This window comes from Talpa occidentalis, unplaced genomic scaffold (assembly GCF_014898055.3).
Source record: "Talpa occidentalis isolate TD23 unplaced genomic scaffold, MPIMG_talOcc4v2.1 talOcc4.9, whole genome shotgun sequence".
In the NCBI taxonomy this organism is placed as follows: Eukaryota; Metazoa; Chordata; class Mammalia; order Eulipotyphla; family Talpidae; genus Talpa; species Talpa occidentalis.
In genome coordinates, this window is record NW_023605305.1 from 71,003,800 (window position 1) to 71,029,519 (window position 25,720).

At 46.3% G+C, this 25,720-nt stretch overlaps 1 protein-coding gene across 7 annotated transcripts; it reads right to left on the reverse strand.

Annotated features, from left to right (window-relative positions):
• Nucleotides 1-5,834: 5,834 nt before the first annotated feature.
• On the reverse strand, nt 5,835-24,599 carry LOC119236270 (uncharacterized). Of its 7 annotated transcripts, none has more exons than XM_054691331.1 (6): nt 24,177-24,599; nt 23,513-23,652; nt 16,209-16,307; nt 7,218-7,915; nt 6,952-7,111; nt 5,835-6,301 (listed from the first exon to the last, which is right to left on the reverse strand). In XM_054691331.1, exons 4-6 carry the CDS (start codon nt 7,723-7,725, stop codon nt 6,178-6,180), a joined length of 792 nt encoding a protein of 263 aa, XP_054547306.1. In that variant the 5' UTR covers nt 7,726-7,915; nt 16,209-16,307; nt 23,513-23,652; nt 24,177-24,599; the 3' UTR covers nt 5,835-6,177. The 7 variants fall into 7 exon arrangements, with proteins under 7 accessions (XP_054547306.1, XP_054547305.1, XP_037355913.1 ...); XM_054691330.1 differs by having other exon boundaries at nt 7,218-8,085; XM_037500016.2 differs by lacking the exon at nt 23,513-23,652 and having other exon boundaries at nt 7,218-8,085.
• Nucleotides 24,600-25,720: the final 1,121 nt, after the last annotated feature.

Below are 25,720 nucleotides of genomic sequence, written 5' to 3' on the forward strand. Positions count from 1 at the left end.
ATGACATGGTAGAACTTCTCTGCCTGTCAGATAGAGAATTAAGAATCACCATGATTTAAAAGTATAATGATATGAGACAAATAATCAATGAAGTAGAGAATGAAAATGAGACCTTAAGAAAGGAAATGAAAGAAAAGGAGGGGACTAAAAGATTACTGGAGGAGACAAAGAGCTCTTGGGAAAGCATTGAAAACAGAATCGAGGAAATGGAAGAATGGAGCAGTTCTCTTGAAGATACAGAAATAAAAATAACCAAAAGAGAAAAAGGGAAGTGCAAAGGAAGAAAAATGAGGATACCCTTAGACAATTATCAGACTCCATGAAGAAAGGAAATATAAGCGTTATAGGCATTCGAGAAGGTGAGGAGACAGACAAAGGATCTGAGAAATTATTGAAGAAAACTTCCCAAGCATGAAAAAGGGGACGCATATAGACACAAAGAAATGGAAAGACATACCCTGCTCATGGATTGGAAGAATTACCATTATTAAATCTCAATGACATTCTTCAAAGAAATAGAACAAATGCTGATGAAATTTATATAGAACCACAAAAAAAAGAAACTGCCAATAGCCAAAGCCCTACTGATGAAAACAAAGAAGAAAGGAGGTATCACACTTCCAAACTTCAAGCTATACTACAAAGCCATAATAATTAAAATAGTTTGGTACTGGAACAAAAACAGACACACAGACAAATGGACCTGAATAGAGAGCCCAGAAATAAAACTACACTTATATGGACAACTAATCTTTGACAAAGGAGCAAAAACTGTGAAATGGAACATGGACAGTTTGTTCAATAAATGGCGCTGGGAAAACTGGATGTCCACATGTGAAAAAATGAAACTAGACCACTGCCTCTCACCATGCACAAAAATCAACTCAAAATGGTTAAAAGAACTGGACATAAGACCTGAAACCATAAAATATATAGAAGAAAATATAGGTAAAACACTACAAGGCATACATCTCAGTGACATCTTTAAAACTCATCACCCAAAGTAAGGAAAGTCAAGGAATAGATAAACACCTGGGTTTACATCAAACTGAATAACTTCTGTGCAGTGAAAGAGACATTAACCAAAACAAAGAGACACCCCACTGATTGGGAAAAAAATTTTGCACTCCATATGACTGATAATCAACTGATCACAAAGATATACAAAGAACTCACATGACTCAACAAAAACAAAGCAAACAATCCAGTCAAGAAATGGGCAAAAGAATTATTTATTTATTTATTTAGTTTAAATTAATATTTTATTTTATATAATTCTTACATCATTTTTCATTTTTGCACAATGTATGCATTATCATTTTAGTTATATTCCCCATACAATTGCACCCTCCCTTATTTTGACCCTAGTCCTTCCTCTTCTCTTCCCCTCCTTCCGGGGTGTACCTCTGGTTTATAGTTGCTTGTTGATTTTGATTTTTATGTTGTATTAATTAGTCTTTTTCCTGGTCCCTTAGTTGGGTTTCCTAAATTCCTGCTATGAGTGAGACCATCTGGTATTTTTCTTTTTCTTTCTGACTTATTTCTCTGAGCATGATCCCTTCTAGTTCCATCCATGTTGCTGCAAACTGCATGCATTTATCTTTTTTGATTGCTGAGTAATATTCCATTGTGTATATGTACCACATCTTCTTGAGCCAGTCATCTATTTTTGGGCATTTGGGTTGTTTCCATAGCTTAGCTATTGTAAATAGTGCTTGGGCAAAAGAATTTAAAAGACATTTCTACAAAGTGGAAATGCAAATGGCCAACAGGCATATAAAAAAATGTTCAACATCCTTTATAATCAGGGAAATGCAAATCAAAACCACATTGAGATACTACCTTAAGAAAAGGTGAAAAAGGAACTCTCCTACATTGCTGGTGGGAGTGAAAACTGGTGCAACCAGTATGGAAAACTGTTGGGAGGTTCCTTAGTCTACTAAAAATGGAGCAACCACATGACCCAGCAATTCTACTCCTAGGGATTTACCCAAAGGATACAAACATATTGATTCAAAAGAATACCTGTACATCTATGTTTATTGCAGCATTATTTACAATAGATAAAACCTGGAAACAACAACCCAAAGGTCCAAAAATAGATGACTGGATGAAGAAGATGTGGCATATATATACAGTGGAATATTATTCAGCAATCAAAAAGATAAACTCATGCCATTCTCAGCAGCATGGATGGAGCTGGAAGGAATTATGCTCAGTGAAATAAACCAGAAGGAAAAAGAAAAATATTGGATGGTTTCACTTATAGCAGGAATACAGGGGAACCAAGTAAGACATAAGTGTAAAAGAATATTAACAATACAAAACACAACAAAGCAAAACCAGATAATTATAAATCAGAGACATCCTGCAGGGGAGGAGGAGGGAGAGGGATCAGAGGGAGGAAGGGAGGAGCACAGGGGACTGAGGTGATGGTGCACAGGTGCATTGGTGAAGGAAACTCTATGGGGACTACACCTGAGGGGGTGAAGTAAAGCAAATATTGTTTAAAAATGAACAATGATGTAAAAATAAAAAAATAATTAAAAATTAAAATTATAGACAAACTTTTCCTTCTACTAGTAAATCAGTGACTTTAATGCTTTCACCCACTACCAGAATATGACTATCTAGCTATTAGCTATCTATCTATCTATCTATCTAAGAATTTTATATGTATATAAGTGTATATATATAATATATATCTATATATGAAAGAAAGTTACCTATCATCCATTCTTTCTTTAAAAATTACTGTAAGATGAAAATAAATTTCTGCATTATAATTATAAAACAGATCAAAACTTAATAATTATCCTATTTACAGATATAAGATCATAAAAATCTGATCATTATTATCTAAATTTTAAAATAACATAAATTGACAATAAAGAAAGACCAGATGATTTTTTTTCTGCTCTCACTGCATTTATTATTTTTGTTAAATATATTTGTTTAAATGTATAGATTTTGTTCATCATTGTTCATTTTTATACAATGTTTGATTTCCCCTCTCTGTAATGTCCATAAAATCCCCACCACCAAGTCACCTTGAACCCTCACCATAGTCTCTTGGGTTTTCCCCTTCCCCGTTTTGATCCTTCTCCCTCCCCTTTCCCTGCTGCATGTGGTTTTAACTTGAATAACTTCACACAATAAAATCCTATCATCCTTGGTGGTGCAAGGGGTTAAGCACAGCACTGTGAAACTATCAGCAGCCATGGCAGCATGAGTTCCATCCCCTGCAGGCCAGGGAGCTACCCACATGAGACAGCATAAGCCGGTACTCAAATTAAGTAGAATTATGGGAAGTAGGGTTTTGGTGGTCAAGAAGATAATATTAAGGGATTTTGTATCAGAAAAAAGGAGCTAGCTCACTTCCCAACACCTCATGGTGATATATCTTTTTAAAAATAAGTTTCAAGGGCCTCCCTGGTGGTGCAAGGGGTTAAGACACAATCTATAAAGCTACCCACAGCAACTGCAGCACGAGTTCGATCCCTGGCCAAGGAGATACCCACATGGCAGAGCAGACCTCTCCTGACTCGCCTGCTGCTCCCCTCAGCAGTGTGTTTCAGTCAATCTGCCTGTTCTGTTATCCACTCTGTCTCTGGTGACCTTCTTACCCCCACACCTCTGGCCTTTACCCCAGTTCTTGTACACATAAACAAATCTTTAAGAAAAAAAAATAAAATCCTACAGTAATTTAATGTTCTAGTTGCTATTCAGTACAGGCCTTTTCTATTATTCAAAAGCATGTTAAACATGCAAATGATTCAGTATAAATACATGCTAACTTTTTCAGCTATAGTTCCTGGCTTGGAATAATTGTGCAGATACACTATATATTTGGCAATTGCATTTGGGGATGTGACATGTTGGACATGGGTAGTCACACTTCCAACAGCTCTACCAGTGTTGTACAAGTTAATGATTAAAGAACCTCTTGGCAAAACACTTACTGTTAAGTGGGGAATGCAGAATACTTGGCTTCTGTAATTGAAATAATTTGAAAGAACCATATTTCTTAGCTAGCTGTAGATTCCACTATTTCATTATTAGGATTATAATCCATTAATCAATTTATAGGCAAATACATTATTGTTCAAAAATAAATCAGAATTTTAAAACACTCAAGTCAATAAATATAATGAAACAATAGTCTGCTGCATTCATTTGTATGTCTTGCAGATGTTTGGTGAAATTACTGTAGCCTAGAGCCAAACAGCTAACACCATATTTAGTTTAGTTTATTGCAATAATGAAAGTGAGTAAACAACAAAGTACAAAAATTCAGAATAGAAATTAATGTTCTGTGACATAAAATTCTGTTTGAAATCCAAGGCAAGTGCAGTACAAGGTTAGGTCTTTAAGCATTGCATAATGTCCATTTAACATTTTTATTGAAGTGTATCTGTAAATTATACAACATGAAAAATGACAGCAATATTCTCAAGACAGACTAAGTCTAGTCTATGGAAATAAATTCATTTTGATCAGTATTCAAAAGTTAGTCTGGATAATCACATGAAGCAAGTTAAAAGTATCTGCATGTACTCTATTTTTTCTGTTTATATCTATGTATCATTTAATCTAATTGAATATAGTAAATTATTATACCCACTTTATAAAATATCATTTTTTTTTTTAAGATTTATTTTGTTTTATTTATTTATACAAGCACTGGGTACAGTCAGAAGCACGGGAGGGTGAGAGAATTCACCAGAGCCAGAGCGGGGAGCAGAGCAGGCAGAAGGACCGAAGTACACTGCTGAGGGGAGCAGCGGGCGGCAGGAGAGGTCTGCGCGCCATGTGGGACCCTCCTCCGGTGGCCGGGGAGCAGCCGGGAATTGAACCGGTGCTGCAGAGGCTGCGGGCAGCTTCGCAACCCAGCGCTCAACCGCTGCGCCACCGGGGAGGCCCTATAAAATATCATTTTGATGCAAAAAAAACCCCTCAGTATTGCTTATATAGTAGGATGCATGTATTACACAGATAGTAGATATTATATGGGATAAGCACATATTATATGGTATATGCCACATTATATGGTAGTAAATGGAGAAAAGTGGGGAGATATACAATATTATTGAATTTTATATGGGATGTTATTAATAAATATCCTTAATTTTTAAATGTTGAGATATTGTCTAAGGTATAAATGATTTTATAAGTCTTTAAAAAATAGAGTCTGTGATTTGTACAGGATACCATTTTAAAATATGCTAACCTACTAATAGACAAATCTGCAATGAATTTGTAATAACATATATAACAATCTCTGTCTTATTTTTATCAAAGATTTTAAATAAGCAATTTATGATATTAATATCAAAAATACCCCTTTTACTCTAATTTTTTTCTAATTATTTGAAAACTTCATCAACATTAATGTAATTATCTGAAAACTTCATCAACATCAATGTAAGCATTTGTTGGTCCCAAACTAAAAAATAGTTCAAGGTTACTTTGCTTCTATTAAATATTCAAATATAGTAAAAAAAAAAACAGATGTTCTATTTCAAAATAAGGCTATCTTGTTCTGAATATTGAGCATTTAAATAGATGCCAAATTGAATAATATAATTCTAAAATGGAGAGCACCAGGAGTTCATGGGTGAATTCTATGAAACTTTTAAAGAAATTATACCAATTCTCTACAGCTTTCTACATGTCTTTCAGATGACAGAAGAAAAATGAAAACTGAACACATACATGTAAGCACACATATGCACATATGCACATTCACACATCCACACACACAGGCACATACATGCATAGACACATGCACACATATCCTCAGGTGCACACACATGCACAGTCACAGTGCAAGGACATGCACATGATCCTAAATAGAAGAGCCCAAATACCTAATTACATAGACATTGGCAGGTCTGTTTCCCAGGTCAGTCTGTTTCACAGGTATGAATTTACAAGGCCATTTCATATCACCCTATTATGGATGTGACTTTCTACAATTTCTAAAATTTTCACTGCTGATCACAGGGATTTTAAAGAAAATTTAAGTATGTGATTACCATGTATTAGAATTGTGTGTGCATTCATACATACAAGTATATGCAGTCTATTTCAAACACTGATTTAATGTTTCATTGGATAGAAATTTTAACAAAAAGATCCATTTCCAACTGTCTTCATCAAGTGGAAAAACAGCATTCAGATGCCTCCAAGCCTCCAGAGCTCCCACAGGAAGAGCAGGTAATCTGAAAGTTCAGTCCAGCAGTGATGGGAGCCCATCATTTCATCAGGAGCCACCTCAGTCGCAGCCATCCTCTGTGACCTGCATTCATAAAGTCTTAGTAAGAAGTCAACAATCAAACAGCAGCTTTCCCCTCTGAATCCTCACATGGTGTTTTCTGGTTATGGGTAGAGGGAGAGCAGCCATTTCAGGCTCCATGAGGATGCTTCCAGGGCTTCTCCATGACATTTGTGCCCAGTTTGGAACCCAGGAGGCCCTTTCTGGACCCCCATTATCTACACAGGTGAGCTATTTTCCAAGATTGAATTTGAGTTTTTAAAATGGTCCAAAGCCAAGGAGACTTGCTTCCTTTGATGTAAGTCAATGAAAACACCACTCAGATATAAGAGCTTCACTGTGTTCTCTTACATCATTGCAATATGCCCAGCCAGTCTGCCCAGACAGAGCCTAAGATAGGGAAGTGAGGCCCTGAATTTGGAGGCCTTTGTCCCTGGGGCCTCCAGAGGCTCCACCCATTCACCAGTTCTGCTGCCTTCCTGGCCCTTCACCAGCTCCACTTTACTCCACCATCAGCTGGGTGGACACACAACACAGGCTGATGATGTCATAATCTAGAACTTGGTAAATTTTAAAAAGTGATGAATTATTTTTGTACATTGCATTCTTTTTTGTTGAATCCCTTCTGATTTAAGAACAAACTCAGAATGGAAATGCGACCTTCAGCCATTTACCTTGGAAAACCCATCTTTCCTCCATTCCCTTCCCCGCAGGCTGCTGCTCTCACCATCAATCTTCCTCCTCTGGATTCCCAGAAGTTTGACTCCTCAGGGAGCCTAGAGGAGCCTGCAGCTCCTGCTGACCACAGAACAGGCCTTCTACAGCTCCATACCACTGTTAGGAAAAACAAAACAAAACAAAAATCAGCTGCTCACTTCCCTGGGACTTTTTTGTCCTCAGTGGAGCATAAGGTATGTACTCATGATGAAGTCGTACTTACTCTGTGACACCGAGCTGTGGATATGGTCTCTGTTTAACCCCATGGTGACCAAGGCCTTAGTAATGGCCGGGTTGTGGTGGACATAGGACCGCTCCCTGAAGGCCAGGATTTCCTCTGTCACTTGTACCTGGGGGTGTTGAAGGATGGTTTTGTTCTTGTTCTCCAGGGGTTCAGTGCCATCAACTTGCTCATCAGTTCCCAGCACTGGTGCGACAGGTAGTCGGGCACATGGAAAGAGCCGCTGAAGATATGCCGCCTGAGCTCCCAAAGCTTGTCCCCCACAAAGGGTAGCGACCCAGTCACCATCAAGTACAGCACCACTCCCAGGCTCCAGATGTCCCCCATCACAGTGTTGCAGAGGGTAGATCTTAGGGGCGGCATACTTGGGGCTGCCACAGGACGTACTCAGCTGAGTGTTGGAGCACTGCATGTTCAGGCTGAAGTCCACCAGCTTGATGTTCTTTTGAAGGTCCATCAAGAGGTTCTCAGGATTCAAGTCCCAGGACATAATTCCTTAGTAGTAGCAGCAGCTTAGGGCAGAGAGGATCTGCTGGAATTTACTGCAGACCTTGCTCTCTATCAGGCTCCCATGGTCCTGCAGGTAGTCGAGTAGCTCTCCATGTGCTCCATGTGCACCAGTTCTCCATGTGCTCCTTCACCAGGAGGAGCTCGCCCTTGGTGTCCAGGACCTGGAAGAGCTGGACAATGTGCAGGTGGCTCTGAAGCATACCTCCTGGGCCAGGGAACCTCTGTTCTCTTCTGTGACTTTTGGATGATCTTTATGGCCACCTCAGTGCCAGTTAGCGTGTGTCAGGAAAGCTTCATCTTGGTGTAGGAGCCCTCACCCAGGGTCTGGAGCATCTGGTAACTTCCCATTATAGTGTCGTTAGAACCTAGGGTGCCCAGCATACTGACCGCCTACTGCACTCACTATCCTGACCAGCAGCCTGACTATGCTAACTGCCACTAAGTTAAGTATTTAACCAGTACTAACTGTGCCAGGATGCTTTGTTTATTATATGCTAATAAAAAGTACTCACTAAGCTAACTAAACAAAATGCTAACAGTGCTAGCTTAACTATACCAACAATACTAACAATACTAAACTTACTAGTAATACTAACTAACTACACAAAATGCTAACTAAAACACAACTAAATACACAACTAAATACTAACTAAAAACACAAAAAACTAAATGAAAATCACAATCAAAAAATTTAAAATGAGATAAACAAAAATTTTAAAATGGAAAAAATTAAAAACTAACCACTGAAATTAAAAAAAAGAAGAAAAAAACAAAGAACAAATGACAAAAGAAAAGAAAACAATTAGAAACTAACAACTAAAATAAAAAGGTAGAAAAACAGGCATGAGGAAAAAGGACAAACAACATACGAAGGAGGGCCTTCTCAGTGGCGCAGCGGTTGAGCGCTGGATTGTGAAGCTGCCCGCAGCCTCTGCAGCACCAGTTTGATCCCCGGCTGCTCCCCGGCCACCGGAGGAGGGTCCCACATGGCACGCAGACCTCTCCTGCCGCCCGCTGCTCCCCTCAGCAGTGTACTTCGGTCCTTCTGCCTGCTCTGCTCCCCGCTCTGGCTCTAGTGAATTCTCTCACCCTCCCACGCTACTGACTGTACCCAGTGTTTGCATAAATAAATAATAAATAAATAAATAAATCTTTTAAAAAAAATACAAAGGAGAAATTGGGAAAAATACATGGCTAAGAAGGAAAAATGAGAATAATTAAAAAATTAAGAAGAAAAATTAAGAAAATTTAAAAGTAAAGGAAAAGACAACCCCCAAAATGAAAATGATTAAAAAAGAAAAAAATAAGAAAACAAAGGTAAATGCTAAAAAGCGAAAAAAAGCAAAGAAATAAAATAACTATAAATAAATAAATAAATAAATAAATAAACCAAAAGGGAAAAAAAAAAAAAGCCAAAGCAGAAGAGATCGCACGCTTGCTACCTCTGAGTCCACATGTCACCATGCAAAGCTTCTCAGCTCTTAAGGACACAGCCTGGGTCCAGGCAGGGCTTATATAGGCTTTGTTGGTGCCATCACAGTGGCTCCTTACAAGGTCAGAGCCAGAGGCAACAGCCACAGTCAGAGGGAAACCCCAGTGGTTTTCAGTCCTAACAAATAAGCTACTGCTAAGAGGTTTGTTTATATGACTTATTAGAGATTGAAATTTACCAAGTTAATTAAAACCCATATAATGCTTCAGAGGCTGTTTCATTTCTGGTGAGAAAACCGCAATAGAGTTTGGCTTTTAAAGATCTCAATACAGTCACTCCCTTAAACTCTGATGCATCTCAGAAGTGATGCTACAAAATCAACTGACATTTATAAACTGTAGAATATTGTGAGCATAAGATGCAACAAAGTCTGTTCTTCGCATCCTAACATTTAAAACTATCTAGGACATAGTTTTCCTCCTTTTTTTGCCAATGAGCTGAGCACGTTTCTCAGCCACCTGGCAGGGCCAGAGGCAGGGGCAACTCTGGCAGGTTGGCAGGTGCTTTAATTCACAGCCTGTAGATTTCCTTTTCCCCACGTCTGCTAAATTCCTGTCTTACCTGCTAGTGCAAGTGCAGAGGCCCTTCTCACACTGTCAAGAGTTGTCACCAGCCAGCTCAACATGGGGTGTGTGCCTGTCATGGTGTGCTGCCTTCCATGGACGCCCCATGCTGTGGGACACCCTCTAAGCTGACATAGATGGGGCTGGTACAGCTGGGGGTGGTCAGCCACCACTACAGGTTTCTGGCTTAGAAATACCTCCCTCTTGCACAAACTGGGCCAGTTGGTTGGCAAAGGACAGGTTTAGATGTTGTGACCCTGAGCCCTCCAGGAACTTGCCCTGTGATCTGCAAATGGTGGGTACATGTGAACAGTAGGGGTTCTACTGCTACTCAAGCTGCAGACTTCCCTTTCACCTCCCAGGCCTACCCTGATCATTCACTCACAGTATCAGGTGAGGACTGTGTCTCACCTGAGCAGCCAAAGCCAGGACCCTGGAGCACAGCCAGAATCCCCAACTTTCAGAAGCATTGGCTCAGGGGTGTCAGGACTGAAAAGTCAGAACTGGAAGAGTATTGCTCCAGTGGCCTCATTTCATAGGTATGAAGAGTGGAGGGTGATGATTTGTCTTAGGGGGTGAAGATGCACAGGGCAGGCTTCCTGCTGCATGTCTCCTTATAGAGAACCTGATCTATCAGTAGCTTTGAGAAGTTCTGCTCCTCCCTCTTGCAAATACTCTTCTGTTTCCTGAGCTGCTGCACAGAGCTGTGTCACTGGCCACTTCTTCTGTTTCAGTTGCTGATTCCAATGCTTATTCCAGTTTTTCTTTCAAACATGCTTGCATGTGTCATTTCCTTTGTTGTCCTTAACTGAACTAATCCTTTCCTTGGCTTCCAACATCCTCTAGAAACCAATGACTCCAAAATGTCTGACCCACCACTCCCTAGAACCCCAGCTCTGAAGAACCACTTGCCTAGTCATCACCTCCACTTGGGTGTTTCAATCAGCATGTCGAGCATCACATGGGTACTATGAAACCACAAATGTCCACTGCCTACCAGCTCCTCCAGCTCATTACCCCAGAGCCCATCTCATTATTCCCCATCATGTTCCAGTTGCTCAGGCCAGTTCCTATATGTCTGCCTTGGTTCCTTTCTTCCTCATCTCCCACATCCAAGCCATCATTACCTTTTGGCTACATTTCAAAAGCCACCAGTCATTTCTTAGTCTCCACAGCTCCCCAATTACAGCCCTACTGTGAGTCCTGCTCATCAGGACTGTTGTTTCCTAACTGGTTTCTTCTGTCCTCCCTTAATCATCAACCATCCTAAAAACAAAGAGTGAAAGCATAAATCAGATCATCATTCTGTTGCCTAAAACCTTCCAGTGCTATGCTTGGAACTGAACCTAAGCCCCTTCTTAACGTTTTCATTGCCCTCACATGTCTGAGCCCTGTCTATTGCTAACCTCTCCCTGTTTCCTGCCACCCCAAATGAGCTGCCCTTCTTTCTGCCACATCCTGTTGCCACATGGGGCCTTTGCTCTTGTTCTTGCAGAATCCCTCCTCCCCCAGTGTCTGTTCTAACTAGCACTATGACCTTGCTTTGGTCCCGTCCCACATGTCATTTCTGATAGCATACAGGCCAATGTGGCACATTTAGTTTCTGAACCACATTCTCTTCTATCCTCCCAGTAGCATCTGCACCTAAATCATATGAACATGTCCTCAGAGTTTTACTTTAGAATGGAATTTCCCACTTGTATCCTAAGTTCCTGAAACTGTTTTGTTTATGGCAGGAAGGCTGCTGGCTGACCAAAACCATTCCTAAGACAAAAACATTCCAAAAAGCAGTACATTTTGCATGTCCTGTTGATTTCACATGTGAACTTTTTCTCATTCTCCATCAGGAAACTGATTACAACAGTTTTGATTAGGGAAGCTTTCACTTGTTTTAAGCAATATTTTAAAGTGCTTAAAATATAAATGTCATGTACTGTCCATGTCATAAAAGTTTACATCATCATCAGGGCTTCCGTGGTGGCCCAAGGGGTTAAGATGCAGAACTACGAAGCCAGTCACAGCCATGGCAGCATGAGTTCCACCCCCAGCCAGCCACCCCGTCCAGCTGCCAGGTGGCCTCGGCGGGCCGGCCGGAGCCGGACAGGGCTGGCCACCGCCGCCTGGGGTGCCGGGAGGGCACTGTTTAGGCCGGGCCTCCCGAGTGCCTGGGGGGCTCCATGGGGCGGAGCCGCCCGGCCCACCCCGTGTCCCCGCGTCCTTCCCTGTGTCCACCCGTGTCCTGCCCGGCTCCCCACTGCTGGGGTCTTCGGCCCCCCCATCCCCACGGGCCTCGGGAAGACCCAATGCACAGAAGCCTCGGGCCTTGCTGCTTGGTGACCCTGACTGCAGGACGCGGGAGGCGCTGAGGCGCGAGGCCTGGCCCTTCGCGGGCAGGACAGTCCCCGCGGCGCGAGGGAGGAGGCAGGAAAGAGGGAGGGAGACCGGGCGCTCATCGGGAGTGCCGGCCCCAGCCCCATCGGCTCCTCTTGAGGCCTCGCTGCCGTGACCAAAGCCGCACCCAGCGCGCCTGGCTCCCATCTTATCCCAGGCGTCCACTGCGCAGCTCCAGGGCCTCCTCGCCCCTGATGCCCGCCTTGCCCGGCCACCCAGCCGGGGTTCCCAGCTGACTTGGAAGGCCCCTCGGGGTCGGCGCCTGAGACTGACTGGCAGCCTGACCTCGTGGACTCAGATGGGTCTGCAGACGCACAGGGCATCGCCTGCCTGGAGGGGAGGGCCCGTCACCGCTGCCCACGGGCCTCGCTGGAGAGGCACCCAGGACATGGTGCCGGGGACACAGGCCCCGGAGAGGAAGCCTGGCCCCAACTGCGCCCGGGCTCTGGGCCGGAGAAAGATGGCCTGGCCTGGCCCGGCCGGACGGGGGGCCTGCTGGCGGGAGCCTGGGCACGAGAGATATGCTGGGGAGGCGCCCAGACCTGCCCATAGCACAGCCTGAGGACCCCAGCTGGAAAGGGGACGGCACAGGGCGAGGACGGGGGTGGACACGGGGGACCACGGGCAGGGTGGGGGGAATGCGCTCAGAGTGATGAAGGCGTTGAAGGCCAGAGGCCCCCGAGAACAACAAAAGAAAACAGGTGCCTGTCTCTCAGGAGTGGGTCGTGGGACCCACATGCTAGAACCCAGTGGCAGAAAACGGGTCCTCAGGCCCCAATGCCTAGGTCACAGGCTCCAGGCCAGGGGGTGGGGGGGGGCAGCTGCTGTGGGGTGTCCAGGCGCAGACCTGTCAGGGAGGAAGGGGATTAAGGAACATACCACTTGTGCTAGTTTTATCACATTTCTCCGTTCAGAATGTCAACAGCCTTTTAGAGGCCAAGACAGGCACGAGGAAAGGCCCTGCAGACACAACATGCAGACACAGGCCATTTTCTTAGTTATGCCAGGAGGAATATTTTGCACAACTACAGTTTTTTCTCCATAGGCGTAGGAGAAAAAAAAATCTCAAACTCCAAAAATGCGGAGTGTTGTTGGCAGAAATCACAGGTTCCAGTCGTCACCCTACAAGCCTAAGGCTTTGAAAACAGGGTAAGTTTAGTGAGAGCAATTACAAAGGAGTCACACAGAGTGTGACTTACAAAGGAGTATCACTTTAGGGTTGATCGTGATCAAGCCTTCGTGTTAGAAGTCAGTCCTGGAGTGCCCTGGACAGCAGCTCAAAGAGCAAATTCTACATCAAAGTACAGATGACCCCTCCCCACACTCAGGAGAAATGGCAACCACACAGGGAAGAAAAACCCGGTAGAGTTATGTGATGCACCAAACTGGTGCTCTGACCGCAGCCGCCCCTGAATGCAGTCTTTTGGCAGCAGTGTGGTCAGCATCAGTCTGTCAATGGATGAAATTCAGAGTGATTTAAGAATAGCTCTCTTCCTCTGACAAGGCTCAGCAAGTACCCTGAGGGTAAAAGAGCATCATGATTTTTAGATTACCTGAACAGAAACCAGAGAGAATTCACCAGAGCCAGAGCGGAGAGCAGAACAGACAGACCATCAAAGTACACTGCTGAGGGGAGCAGCGGGCATAGCAAGAGATGTCTGTGCAACATGTGGGACCCTCCCTTGTAGCCGGGGATCGAACCGGCGCTGCAGAGGCTGTGGGCAGCTTTGCAGCCCAGTGCTGAAGCACCGCACCACCAGGCGAGGTGCTCAGCAAACTTCCAAGAAGCTTCACAGACTCAGGCTTCTCACTATCAGTTTGTCCCATCTGCTCCCCAGGAGCCCCCAGTCCTTCCCACCCAGCCGGGCCTCAGGCCTGTGCCTATCAACCTTTGAGGCTTTTTCGCCCTTATATCCCCCACTGTGGGGGCAGGAGCCTGTCCTCCCCTCAGGCCCCTGTTTGGGTGTCAATTGCCTGAGACTGGCTGAGGGAGCGGGGATGGGGAGAGGACTCTGAGAGAATTGAGAAATAAAAGACATGACAGAATAGGGTGGAAAAGCAGCAGGACCCAGGGGACGCCAGCCTTGGGATCTGGCTCAATTGTCCTGCATGCCCAGGGCCACTTGTGTTGATTGGGCCTCCATTCCTGGGGGGGCCTAAAGCTGCAGGGGGGCCGCCTTTGCTGGCTCCTGGGCAGCCACCCCAGCAGGCTGAGGGCACCATCCCCGCACCCTGCAGAAGAGGGAAGCAGTGTTGGGCTCAAGTCCTCGCTTGGCTCCCCACTCCCCTCATTGGGGGGTGTAGGGTAAATGGTTTTCAGGCTTTTCTGCCATCCCACCATTAGGATTGCCCTGCCTGAAGGGCACCTCCAGTTGTTACATTGTTGTGTTGTTTACTTCTGTGGGCCATGGGAGGAGTAAAGAGATAGTCACCAAGGGAAGCAGAAGCAGAGGCAGGAGGAAGAAGGAGAGAAGCAGGAGAGAAAAGGGGAAAAAGAACACCAGAGAACCCTGCCAGAGTGAAGATTTGCCAGGGGCTTGGAGGCCTATGGCACCCCTGCCTGCCGTGTATCTATCTGGTAGCTGCACTACATGTAAATGCTCAATAAAAGCCTGAGAAACCCACTGAGGGCTCCAGGGCTCTCCTTTACCTGGTCTGTTCGGATCATAGAAAACCTGTTCTGTGCCCTTCCTGCCCCTACAGGGGGAAAGGATGTCCTGAGCAAACTCCATACGGGCTTTGTGGATGCCAACCCCACTCCGTCAAGTCACTGGGAACTACAAGTCCCATGATCCCCAAAGGGAAGTTGCGAGGACCTAAGGTTAAGTGTTAAGCGGCCATCTTCTCTGTTTGTAAATAAAACCAGCCCTGTTAGGGGGTCTCGGGGACTTGGCTCGTGCTCTCGTCCAGGCAGGTTTGGTCTCAGAGGGTCATTGGGATTCCATGTTGGAGGAACGGGTAGGGCGCATTAAAGACTTTATCTCCCTTTTCTCCCTGAGTCATTCATTTCCTCATTCCCCTTCCCTTGTAAATAAACCTTTGTTAACCTTATGTGGGTGCCTGCAGTGTGAGTCCCTTTGAAGCGGGTGGGTGAGGACCACAGTGCAGCAAGCCGCTTTAGAGCGGGGCTGCCCTGAGACCCTCAGCCTTCTCCTGTGCCCCCTTGTCTCCTCCCGGGGCACTGCCCACGGCAACCAGTGGGTGGTGCTGCCCACCCAACCCTTTCCTGGCCCAGACATTCCCACCAGGACCACCAGGCCCTGAGCGGCGATGGGGGTGCGGGGAAGACATCCCCCACATCTTCAGGGAACTTCCTCTGGCCTGACAGGCCGAGGAACACAGGGAGCAGCGTGGACGGAGCCAGCGGGGAGAGGGTGCACTGAGCTGCCCCTGCCCAAGGGCTCGGTGCCAAAGTGGACAAGAACAGGGCTCCGAGGAGCTGAAATCCACCCTCGCCATCCCCCCACAGCTGTCGGAGAAGGAGAGGACCCAGACCCAAAACGCACGGTGTCCAAGGCCTACCGTGAGCAGGGAGCGCCCGGAGGCCCAGCAAGGAGAGGCGGGACCCAGGGAGAAGGGCAGGACTGGCGGTGGGGGACAGATGGGGGACAGATGGTGCCAAAGCCTTAAGGGCGAGGATGAAGCGGTGCTGGGAAGCACGGGTGCAGGGCTCCTCTCACTCCTGAGAGCAGTGCCTGCTGTCCTCCCGTGGTGCTGGGGCCTGAGAATCAGCCATGGAGAAAGAGCTGTTCAGTGTTTGGGAAAGGACTTTGGAAAACGAAAAATATGTACTTGTGGAGATGTCCCTGGCACTTCATTTATCTACAGGAACAAATGCTGGGAAATAACCTCAGTGAAAACCCCAGGAGCAGTCCAAGAGTTCCGTATACATAAACTGCCACCGTGATCCCTGAAGAAATGGGCGTGCATGGTTCGTGAGGTGGTGCTATTCCAGCTTGGATAGAAAATATGAATGGAATGATCCAGCATGCCTGTGCCATAGAAAGGGACACTTACTTGGCACTGAGTAGAATATTCTATGCAGTGGAAACACCAGCCTCTGGCCACAGCCAAGTCTGTGGATCGCCTCACTCACATACTGTTGGGTGAAAGAGCCTAGAGTGGAAAATGTACATAATATGATTTATTTATATTTTAAACACCAGGCAAAATAAAAAGCATGATTTTATTATACATTCAATAATATATGATTGTGTGGGAACGTGTCATGGTGAGCAAAGGAAACAGTGATTGAGAGGGTCACCTACTGTGCAGACTCAGTGACGCAGAGGATAGTATGTGATTTTGTGTTTCTTCATCCAGTGGAGTTCATTTTGTGATTCTGAAATTCTACATGTATCCTACCTGCCCTGATACATGGGTATTACTGTTCACAATTCAAGGTACTGAAAATGACGAGGGTGAAAGTCAGCAAGCTCATAAAAGCATTTCTCTTCGGATGAAAAATCATAGCTGACCCTTGATCACTTTGGTTTTATTCTACCCTTCAAGTTTTCTAGAAGGTACACAGCTCTCTCTTAGGATGAACACATCATCAGGGCACTCACATCCCCGATCCTTGGCAGGGGGAAAGGAAGCAGTAACATGACGATTGAAGTAAATCATTCCATTGTGGTCATACAAGAACTTTTCACACGGATGAAAATGCGGCCTTCCTGCTAGTCATGCAGGCACGGGCAGAGTGGCTTCATGTAGAGAGAGAGTCAAGCTCATCTCAACTATTTCAGTGAAGGGGTTTGTGTTTCTGGCCCGAACCTAGACTCCTGCTCATCTGTTAATACCAATAAACACATTTTGCCTTTTTTTTTAATTTCTAAAATTTTAAGTTTATTGTTTCACCCAGAAGCTTCATATTGATTTGATTTGGTTTAAAAAAAGTGAAATAAGACACTCTTTCAAAATCCAGACATGTCCAGCTTTCAGACACAAGCTCTGTAAAAGCTGTGCATGCACAAGCCAGTGTAAAGGTACAAGGCAAAATGGTGAGTGGAGCCACGACGTTTCATAACACAAAATTTGAAATGACGGGAAGATCCTTGCTCTGACTAGTTCATCGCCTTTACCAAAACACAAACCAGAAAAATAGGACAGAATAGAATGAAATTCCTGTGTTCCCAATGAACTCGTTCCACGTTGAAAGCCATCCCAGTGCCCTGCCAGATGGCACCCTGCCATTTTCTGCCTCCCCCTAGAGCTAAGATCCTGAGGGCAGCAGAGGTTCCAGTCAACAACAAAGACGGTGGCAGCAGAACAGAGAGCTCCACTATGCTGAAGTGCAGCAGTAGGCTGACTTCCGGGAAGGCTTGCCACCCTACGAGGCCATAAGTACCATCAATTATTTGGGTGCTAAGACGCCAATGAGGAACTGAGGAAGGAAAAAAAAAAACCTCTGCAAATGAGCAGAGCCATGTCAAGGGACCATAAGCGCACCAACAATATCTAAAGTCCCTTTTTTAAAAAAGGAATTTTATTTTTACCTGAAAATATTTAACTCTAAACAAACTGATGTCAGCCGTCCTCGAAAGAACATCACAAAGACACTGGCAATGTCTGTGCCAGAAGACTTGGGTGATGTCTGCCCATGCCCTGTATTGTATTTGACATGGAGATTTTCAACAAAGGCAGTGAATGTTCTAGTCTAAAGCTCAAACCATCTGAGCAAAATTGAAATGGAACTGTGTACAGATGCCATAAAATGGGCATCCTCACCCACATTTCCACCCAAGGACACTTGAGCCTTCCTCATGGATCTTAGAGCGTTGAGACTGTCACCATCTGTGGAGGAAATGTGGGCTACTTGTCTCCACTTCACTTGGAACGTCCATACCGCCTTGATGCAGCAGGACTGTGCATGGGTGTCACCACTGTGTGTGAGTCCCGTCATCCCCTGTCAGGGCTCCCCCAAGACTTGGAATGAAGTCGTAGTCAGGGCTGTGGACCTGTAGTGGAGGAGGGGAGGGACCTGGTCCTGCAGAACCCAGTGGGGCAGCACCCACTGTGCTTTCATCTGGGCAGAAGGTGAGCCCAGAGGGAGGGTGAGGAGCATCTCCCTGTGGGTAGCTGAAGGAGGAGCGGGGGGGTGGGGGGCAACGGTCAGGAGGACCCAGGGGAGGGAGGGCTGGATGTGGAAAACCACCAGGCTCTGGCAGTTTGCGTTTTGGGCACGGAGGAGCACAGAGGTCCGGATTCATTCCTGAGCACCCCACTGGGTCAGAACCCACACTGTGAGTGGATCCCCAGGAGACCCACGGGCATGGGAAGGTCTGATCACTGCTGTGCTCTGAGTGCTCTGAGCAGAGGACACAATGGAACAAGGTAAAAATGCACCGTGGTCCACCCAGGAGCCTTTCCCTGCAGCTGTGTCCACCACACCCCGGGTCCTACTGGAGCTGGTCGCTGCCTGGGATGGAAGCCGCACAGACTCTCTGAGCACCTTCGTCCTCCCCATGGACAGAAGCCCCACCATGGGGATGCGACAACTGCACCCTCCCCTCTGTCCATAAGGGATTAGTGCCTGCCTGACAGGGTCATTCCTGGCATCAAGGACCCTGACAATTGAGAGAGAGGTGGGCAGGGCTGCACCAGCACTTCCCCCCCAGGTTTGTGCTTCCACCTGCATTGAATAAGGAGTGATAGGAGCTGACTGGCAAGAGCACTGAGACGACCTTCTCTGCCAAAATAGAAGGTTCTAGGCTCAGGTAGGCCCGGGGTGGAGGATATAGATTTTTACTCCTATACCTGAGCCTCGGTTTCCAGTATCCCCTGGACTCAACAGGTAGACACGACCCCTTCACCTGTTGTTGCCAAGCACCCACTGTCTGCTAGATGCCAAGGACACGAGCTGAGCTGAACCCACAGCTCAGAGCACCCTCAGGAGGCATCAGGGACACAGGGAACTTTAACAGATGCTGCAAGAGTTATGATAGGGAGCTTGAGATGCCACAGTTTTCCCTGGAAGGGGCACCTGACACAGGAGGTTGTCAGAGAGGGGCCGCAGGCCTGAGACAGCAGGAGCTGATGGCAAGACTCTTGCAAGCTTGTCTGGAGGCTTGGACTTTAGCCTGAGTGCGGACAGTGGGAGCCACTGAAGAGCTTTTTGAGGCTGTAAATAAATGACGTGACACAACAGGTTGTCTTTTGTGAGGGAGCGAGGACCATGGGAAGGACTACAGACAGTCCTCTGGAAACATCTGGTTCCTCCCTTTTCTCTCCCCAGGAGGCAAAGAAAGGAGGACATGAACCAGCCCACCCAGGACAGCAGCGACATGCCCTTTCTTTCCAGGTACAAATTCAGACCCCAGGCCCAGCTTCAGAAAGGACAGTCCACGGATGAGTGGGTCTGGCCCTGCCTTGTCCAGCGGCTGGTGACCAGCCTGCAATCGAGGATCGTGGATTTCACAGACACAGGTGACCAGAGACATGGCTCTAACTTCATTATCAATTTCCTGTTTTCCAGTTTCATGTTTTGAATTTCCTGAATTAATTCCTCTCTTTGATTCCTTTATAAATCACACTGGCACTATCCTGCAATTATGGCACGTGAGTGCAACATTTTCTCTGGTGGCACATAAAGCAGATGAGAAAAGGACGAACTTACTTAAAGTTCCATCAGCGGAAAAGTGGAAGAATAGCCTAATATTATACAATCAGTAACTTGTCATCTATTATATGATAAAATGCCTTTGCCGTTCAATCTGAAATATTCTTCATCTCTAGAGAACAGACCTACTTTGTCTGTTTTAGAATTTATAGAAAATAACACCTTTTTAGATTATAGAAAATGACACCTACTTTTTTATTAACACTCTGTTTTATGAATGTTCCATAATTGGAAAAATGTAACAAACCTAGGTGGGACTTCCTATTTGTATGAAATTTACAAATTCAATGCAATTCCAATACAAATTACAGTGGTGTTCTTCAATGAAATGGAACCAAAATGGTTCAAATTCACATGGGATCACAAAAACCTCTAGTAGCGATAGTTCTTACTGAAAGGGGTGGGGGAGAAAGGAGGTATTACACTCCCATACATCAAACAATATTACAAAGCTGTTATAATGAAATCTTTATTGGAACATAAACAGACACAGAGAACAATGAGGAACTAACCTATGACACAGGAGCAAATAATATACATTGGAAAAAGAATTGCCTCTTCCATAAACGGTGCTGGGGAAACTGGATTGCAACATGCAAAAGAATGGAACTAGACCACTACCTCACACTATACACAAACCAACTCAAGTGGATGAAAGACTTGCATGTGGACCTGGCACCATAGAATACACAGAAGGGAACACAATCCAACACTCCATGACACAATCCTCAGGACGTCTTTGAGGATTCTTCTCCAGAAGCAAAGAAAACAAAGGAGAATGTAAACAGTTGGGGCTCCATAAACAAAAATCTTCAGAACAGCAAGAGACAATGATCAAAACAAAGAGACACTCCGCTGAATGGGAGAAAATATTTGCAAACCAGATGACAGATGAGGGACTGATATCAAAGATCTACAAAGAGCTTACACATCTCAAAAAAACAAACAATCCAGTCCAAAAAATGAGCAGAAGTTAAAGGATGCTTCTCGAAAGAAGAAATGTAAATGGCCAACAGGCACAGAAAAAAGGTTCAGCATCACTAGTATCAAGGAAATGCAAATCAAAACCACAGAAATGACACCTCACTCCAGTAAGAATGCTCCACATTAAAAAAAAAAAAAAACAAAACCTGGAAACAACAAATGCTGGAGAAGCAGTGGAGAAAAGGGAGCCTCCTACCCTGCTGGTGGGAAGGCAAACTGGTCCAGCCACTATGGACGGTTGTGTGGAGGTTCCTCAGAACACTGAAAATGGGTCTACATATGATCCAGTGAGTCCACTCCTAGGAATCTACCCAACGGACAAAAAAACCCCAGGAAACCTGAACTCCTTTGTTTACTGCAGAACTATTTTCAAAAGCCATGCCATGGAAACAACTCAAATGCCACAAAACAGATGAATGGATCAAAATGGTGTGGTGTAGATACACAAGGCAATATTACTCAGCAATGAAAACAGACATTTGTGGCACATTCATGCCACTGTTGGTGATATGGATGGAGCTGGAAAGGATTATGCTGGCCACAATAAATCAGGAGAAGAAATATGAGATGTGAAATACAGAGAAACTGAACAAAATGTAAAGAAAAAGACAACCCTAGCAGGCTGACCAAGAGCTAAGGCATCCAGCCTGGAGCAGGAGGGAGGGGGCTCAACAGAGGGGAGGGAAGAGCACAAGGGATTGTGGTGATGGGTCACAGCTGCTATGGTGATGGGAGCATTATTGGGACCACCCCTGGGGGAGAAACCAGTAACTAGACAAGGATGTAAGAAAAGAAGAAAAAAAGAGATGGTCTTTAAGGACAGGGGAGAGGTCTGCCGTGCCATGTGGGTATCTCCCTGGCCGGCTGGGAATTGAACCCGCACTTCAGAGGCTGTGGACAGCTTCACAGCACTGTGCTAAACCCGCTGTGCCACTGCGGAGGCCCAAAAGGGCTATTTTTTTTTTAAGATTTATTTATTTTTACAAGCACTGGGTACAGTCAGAAGCGTGGGTGGGTGAGAGAATTCACCAGAGCCAGAGTGGTAAACAGAACAGGCAGATTGATGAAGGACACTGCTGAGGGGAGCAACAGGCGCGGCAGGAGAGGTCTATGAGCCCTGTGGGACTTTGCCTGCGGCCGGGGATGGAATCGGCACTGCCGAGGCTGCTGGCAGCTTTGCAGCCCAACGCTCAAATGCTGCGCCACCGGGAGGCCCACCGAAAGGGTTGTTTTTAACTGTAGTCTCTTATGACTAGCAATCATGTTTGGGATGAGAGCCATTCTAAAACTATTAAGTAATTCATGTTCAATATTAATGACAGCATCCTCACATGCTACAATGATACCTGAAAGTTTTCTTCTGTCTCATTTTAGCCCAAGCTCCTTCCTTATGGAGGAGGACGCCCAGCACCCATAGACCTGTTCTGAGGATGGACACAAACTCCTTCCCTCCCCCGGCCTCCAAGAGGGTTATAATTTACCATCATTATAAATCCTCTGGTTCAGTACAAAATACGAAAATTTGGGAGTCCAAAAATATCTGGCCCTTGTGCTTATTTTTTCATCTCAGAGAAGTTACTGATCCCTTTTGGACCACAGGGTCCACAACTACAGTGTAGGAATAATATATCTATAGCGTCATTAATGGAGATCACAGAACTAAAGCAATGAACTTGTTGCACAGGGTCAGGTAATCTCCATCAGATGCTCAATAAAGGCCAATTCCTTTCTCCTTTCTAGAGAAATTCAACTTCTCTCCAAAGCAAGCATAACAGAGGAAGTGGCAAGACATTTAAAAGTAAAGTGCAGCGTTTCTCCCCCCACCCCCCCGCCGGTGGGGTAGGGGTTAAATCCCAGTGCTGTCACCATGACTTGCCTGAGTTCAATCCTCAGCCGGGAGTTGACCCACTAGGTGCAGCAGACCTCTCCTGTCTCACCTGCTGCTCCCCTCAGCAGTGTATCTCAGAAGATCCTCCTGTTCTGCTCCCTACTCTGTCTCTGGTAAATCCTCTCAACCTCCCACACATCTGGCCTGCACCCAAGTTTTTCTATGCAAAATTTTTTTAAAAAGCTTTAAAAAAGTGGGACAGCAGTTTCTATGCAAATTTTTTTTTAAAAAAACTTTAAAAAAGCTTTAAAAAAGTGGGACAGCAGTTGAGCACTGGGCTGCGAAGCTGCCTGCAGCCTCTGCAGCGCCAGTTTGATCCCTGGCCACTGGCGAGGGTCCCACATGGTGCAACAGAACTCTCATGCCACGCCTGCTGCTCCCCTCAGCAGTGTATTTCGTCAGTCTGCCTGTTCTGTTTCCCGCTCTGGCTCTGGTGAACTCTCTCACCCTCCCACGCTTCTGACTGTACCCCAGTGCTTGCATAAATAAGTATCTTTTAAAAAACCTTTTAAAAAGACAGATAAAGGGGGTTTTCTCCAAAATATCCAGTTCCCATGAGTCATTGTGGTTTACTCAATCCCTGAAATAGGAGGGATACTTTTAGCACCATCTATAGAGAAAAGATCTCAAGAGCTTAGGAAAGCACCCTTCAGTGTAAAAGATGATCCCCATTTAGAAAGTTTCCTTCCCTGTTTGTGACAGCACCCAGCTGACCCTGCTGAAAGGTTTGTTGGGTGTGTCCTTTAGTGACGCAGAGAGGGCCACTGCTTTCACTGCAGGAGTCGGTTAATAATAACCCATTTTAGAAAACCAAACACTTGTAGTCACGTGTGGCAGGCTGTGTGGCTCCTGGTCACTCAAGTCTCCGGGAAGCCTGGATTCTCTTCAAGGGAGAGTGTAAAGTCCCCTCCTGAGGCAGTGTCCAGGGGTCCAAGGTCCCTCTTCCAAGCTCTGAATGACAACGTCAGCTGCACAATAGGGAAGCAGCGCTGCAGCCCTCACATGTGGGCCCAAGACCAGCAGGGGCAGCATCTCAGACCCTTTGTGAGAAATGCAGAGCCCCAGGCACCAACAACCCCCTGGGTCAGAACTTGTGCCCCCAGGAGACTGGGACACGACTCTGCCCTCCTGCCTGCTGGACCTGGGGTGGAGAGGCAGTGTCAGCCCCAGAGAAGATTACAACATGTAAACTTATAATTCCCCAAATTATATTCCAAGCACACAGAAATTAAACACACAAATCAGTGGAGCACAGCGGGGAGCCAAGCAAACCCACCCCAGGGGTAATCAGTGCAGCAGGGAGGCACTGGGAGCAAACACGGGGGATGCACTTTCCGTTAGGGGTGCTGGCCACACTCAGGAACGACCTGACCCCCATGTTCCTCCAGGACCCAAAATGACCGGAGCAGAGCTCTGCACCCCCAGCCCGCCCCATCCTGGGTCCCCTGACTGGCCTGCTCTGCATCAGCCACCGGCAGCGACTTGTCCTCACCTCCCTCTTGCTCCGGGTGGTTCCTGAAGAAACTGGGCTCCCGCAGGCAAGAGCTTCACCCCCGAGTCCCGGGAAGCGAGTGCCAAGGCGAGTCTGGCAGCTGGGGAGGCAGGAGCGGGCACAGGGGCGCGGCTGCAGGTGAGGCGTGCGGAGGGGCTGCAGGTGGATGGGGGGGCTGCAGGAGAGGAGAGGGAGGGGAGAGCCCCTGGTGCTCACGGGGCGCCCCCACCCGTCCTGCTGCGCTGAAGTTCGGAAAACCAAACTAAACGGAGGCTAACACCCCGCGTCTCCGACGACACCGTTAACATAGAGTTTCCACACGACTTCCACAGCAAGTCGCGCCCACGTGACTGAAAACACGCGAGGATTGTTCACCCGCGACCACACAGGGCCCGAAACCCGCTGTCCCCCAGAGGGAGAGACGGGGCGTCCCGCCCCCCCATTATTCCCTGGCTCTCCCCGCCCCGCCACCAGCCGGCAAGTTCCCCGCCTGCGCGCTGCCCCCGGGGCTGCTCCCTCCTTGGTCCGCAGGCCCATTCAGCCAGGTCGGGCGCTCCCGGCCCCGCGTCTCCGCCACTTCCGCTCCCGCGTCAGCGCGCAGGGACGTGATGTCAACACGCTGGGGGCGGGGCGAGGCCGAGGAAGGACAGGCTCGAGGGGGAGCCAGGCGCGGGTACATGGTGCTCGCCTCCTGGTCGCTGGGGGGTGAGGGGGCGGGGCCGCCCAAGCGGGATAATGGGGGGCGGAGGCCCCAGGCCAGGACTGGGGGCGCAGGGGGTATGGAGCCGGGGCTGAGGGGCGGGTCAGACCGGCCAAGGGAGATGCAGCCGCGAGAGTCGTGGAGGGGGGAGGCTCGCGCAGAGGGGGGTTAGGAAGAGGGAGTGTGTGACTTCAGAGCCTTCAAGATGGGCAGACAGAATGACGTGGAGGCAAGAACCCGCTGAAATAGGGGTTTTCGCTCATTCAGAAAAATTTTGTATCGCCCTTCTGTGGGGAACTTTGACTTCAGCTATTAGAATTTGGAATATTATATATATGCATGTGCATTAAAAGAAATAGTAATGCAGTGTTTGAGAAATGACCTAAGGAAATGCTGTGAACACAAATAAAAATGTATATCCGTAAAAATGCTAACCAGCACTTTCTTGTACTAACACATACAGGAAACAATCTCCATCAGAACTCCAGGAAACAGTCAAATATGTGACAGTAAATGTAGCAATCAGGTACAGTCATTCTGAATAGTTATCAATGACTTGCAAAACACTTATGTTACAACATTAAATGAAAGAGAAATGATATAAAATTGCAAATATAGTGTTATTCCAGCATGGAAATAATATACTGTACATGTAGAACAGAAGGGAGAAGTTACTTTGCATTCAGTGGAATGTTATGAAACAGTGAAAATAGAGAGACTAGCTAAATCCAATATGTGGGTCACTTTGCCTGCATGTTGTTGAGTGAAAGGGTCAAGATATAAAATGAACATATTATGACTGATTTAAATTTTAGATACCAGACAAAATTGAAATCATGTGTTA

What these genes read in the sequence shown, in the direction of transcription:
- LOC119236270 (XM_037500016.2), bottom strand. Translation starts at nt 7,725, where the DNA reads ATGTCCTGGGACTTGAATCCTGAGAACCTCTTGATGGACCTTCAAAAG. An exon ending in CCACAGCTCGGTGTCACAGA is followed by an intron (nt 7,112 to 7,217) that starts GTAAGTACGACT and finishes TTTTCCTAACAG; the next exon opens with TGGTATGGAGCTGTAGAAGG. An exon ending in GGAAAGATGGGTTTTCCAAG is followed by an intron (nt 6,302 to 6,951) that starts GTAAATGGCTGA and finishes TTATGAATGCAG; the next exon opens with GTCACAGAGGATGGCTGCGA.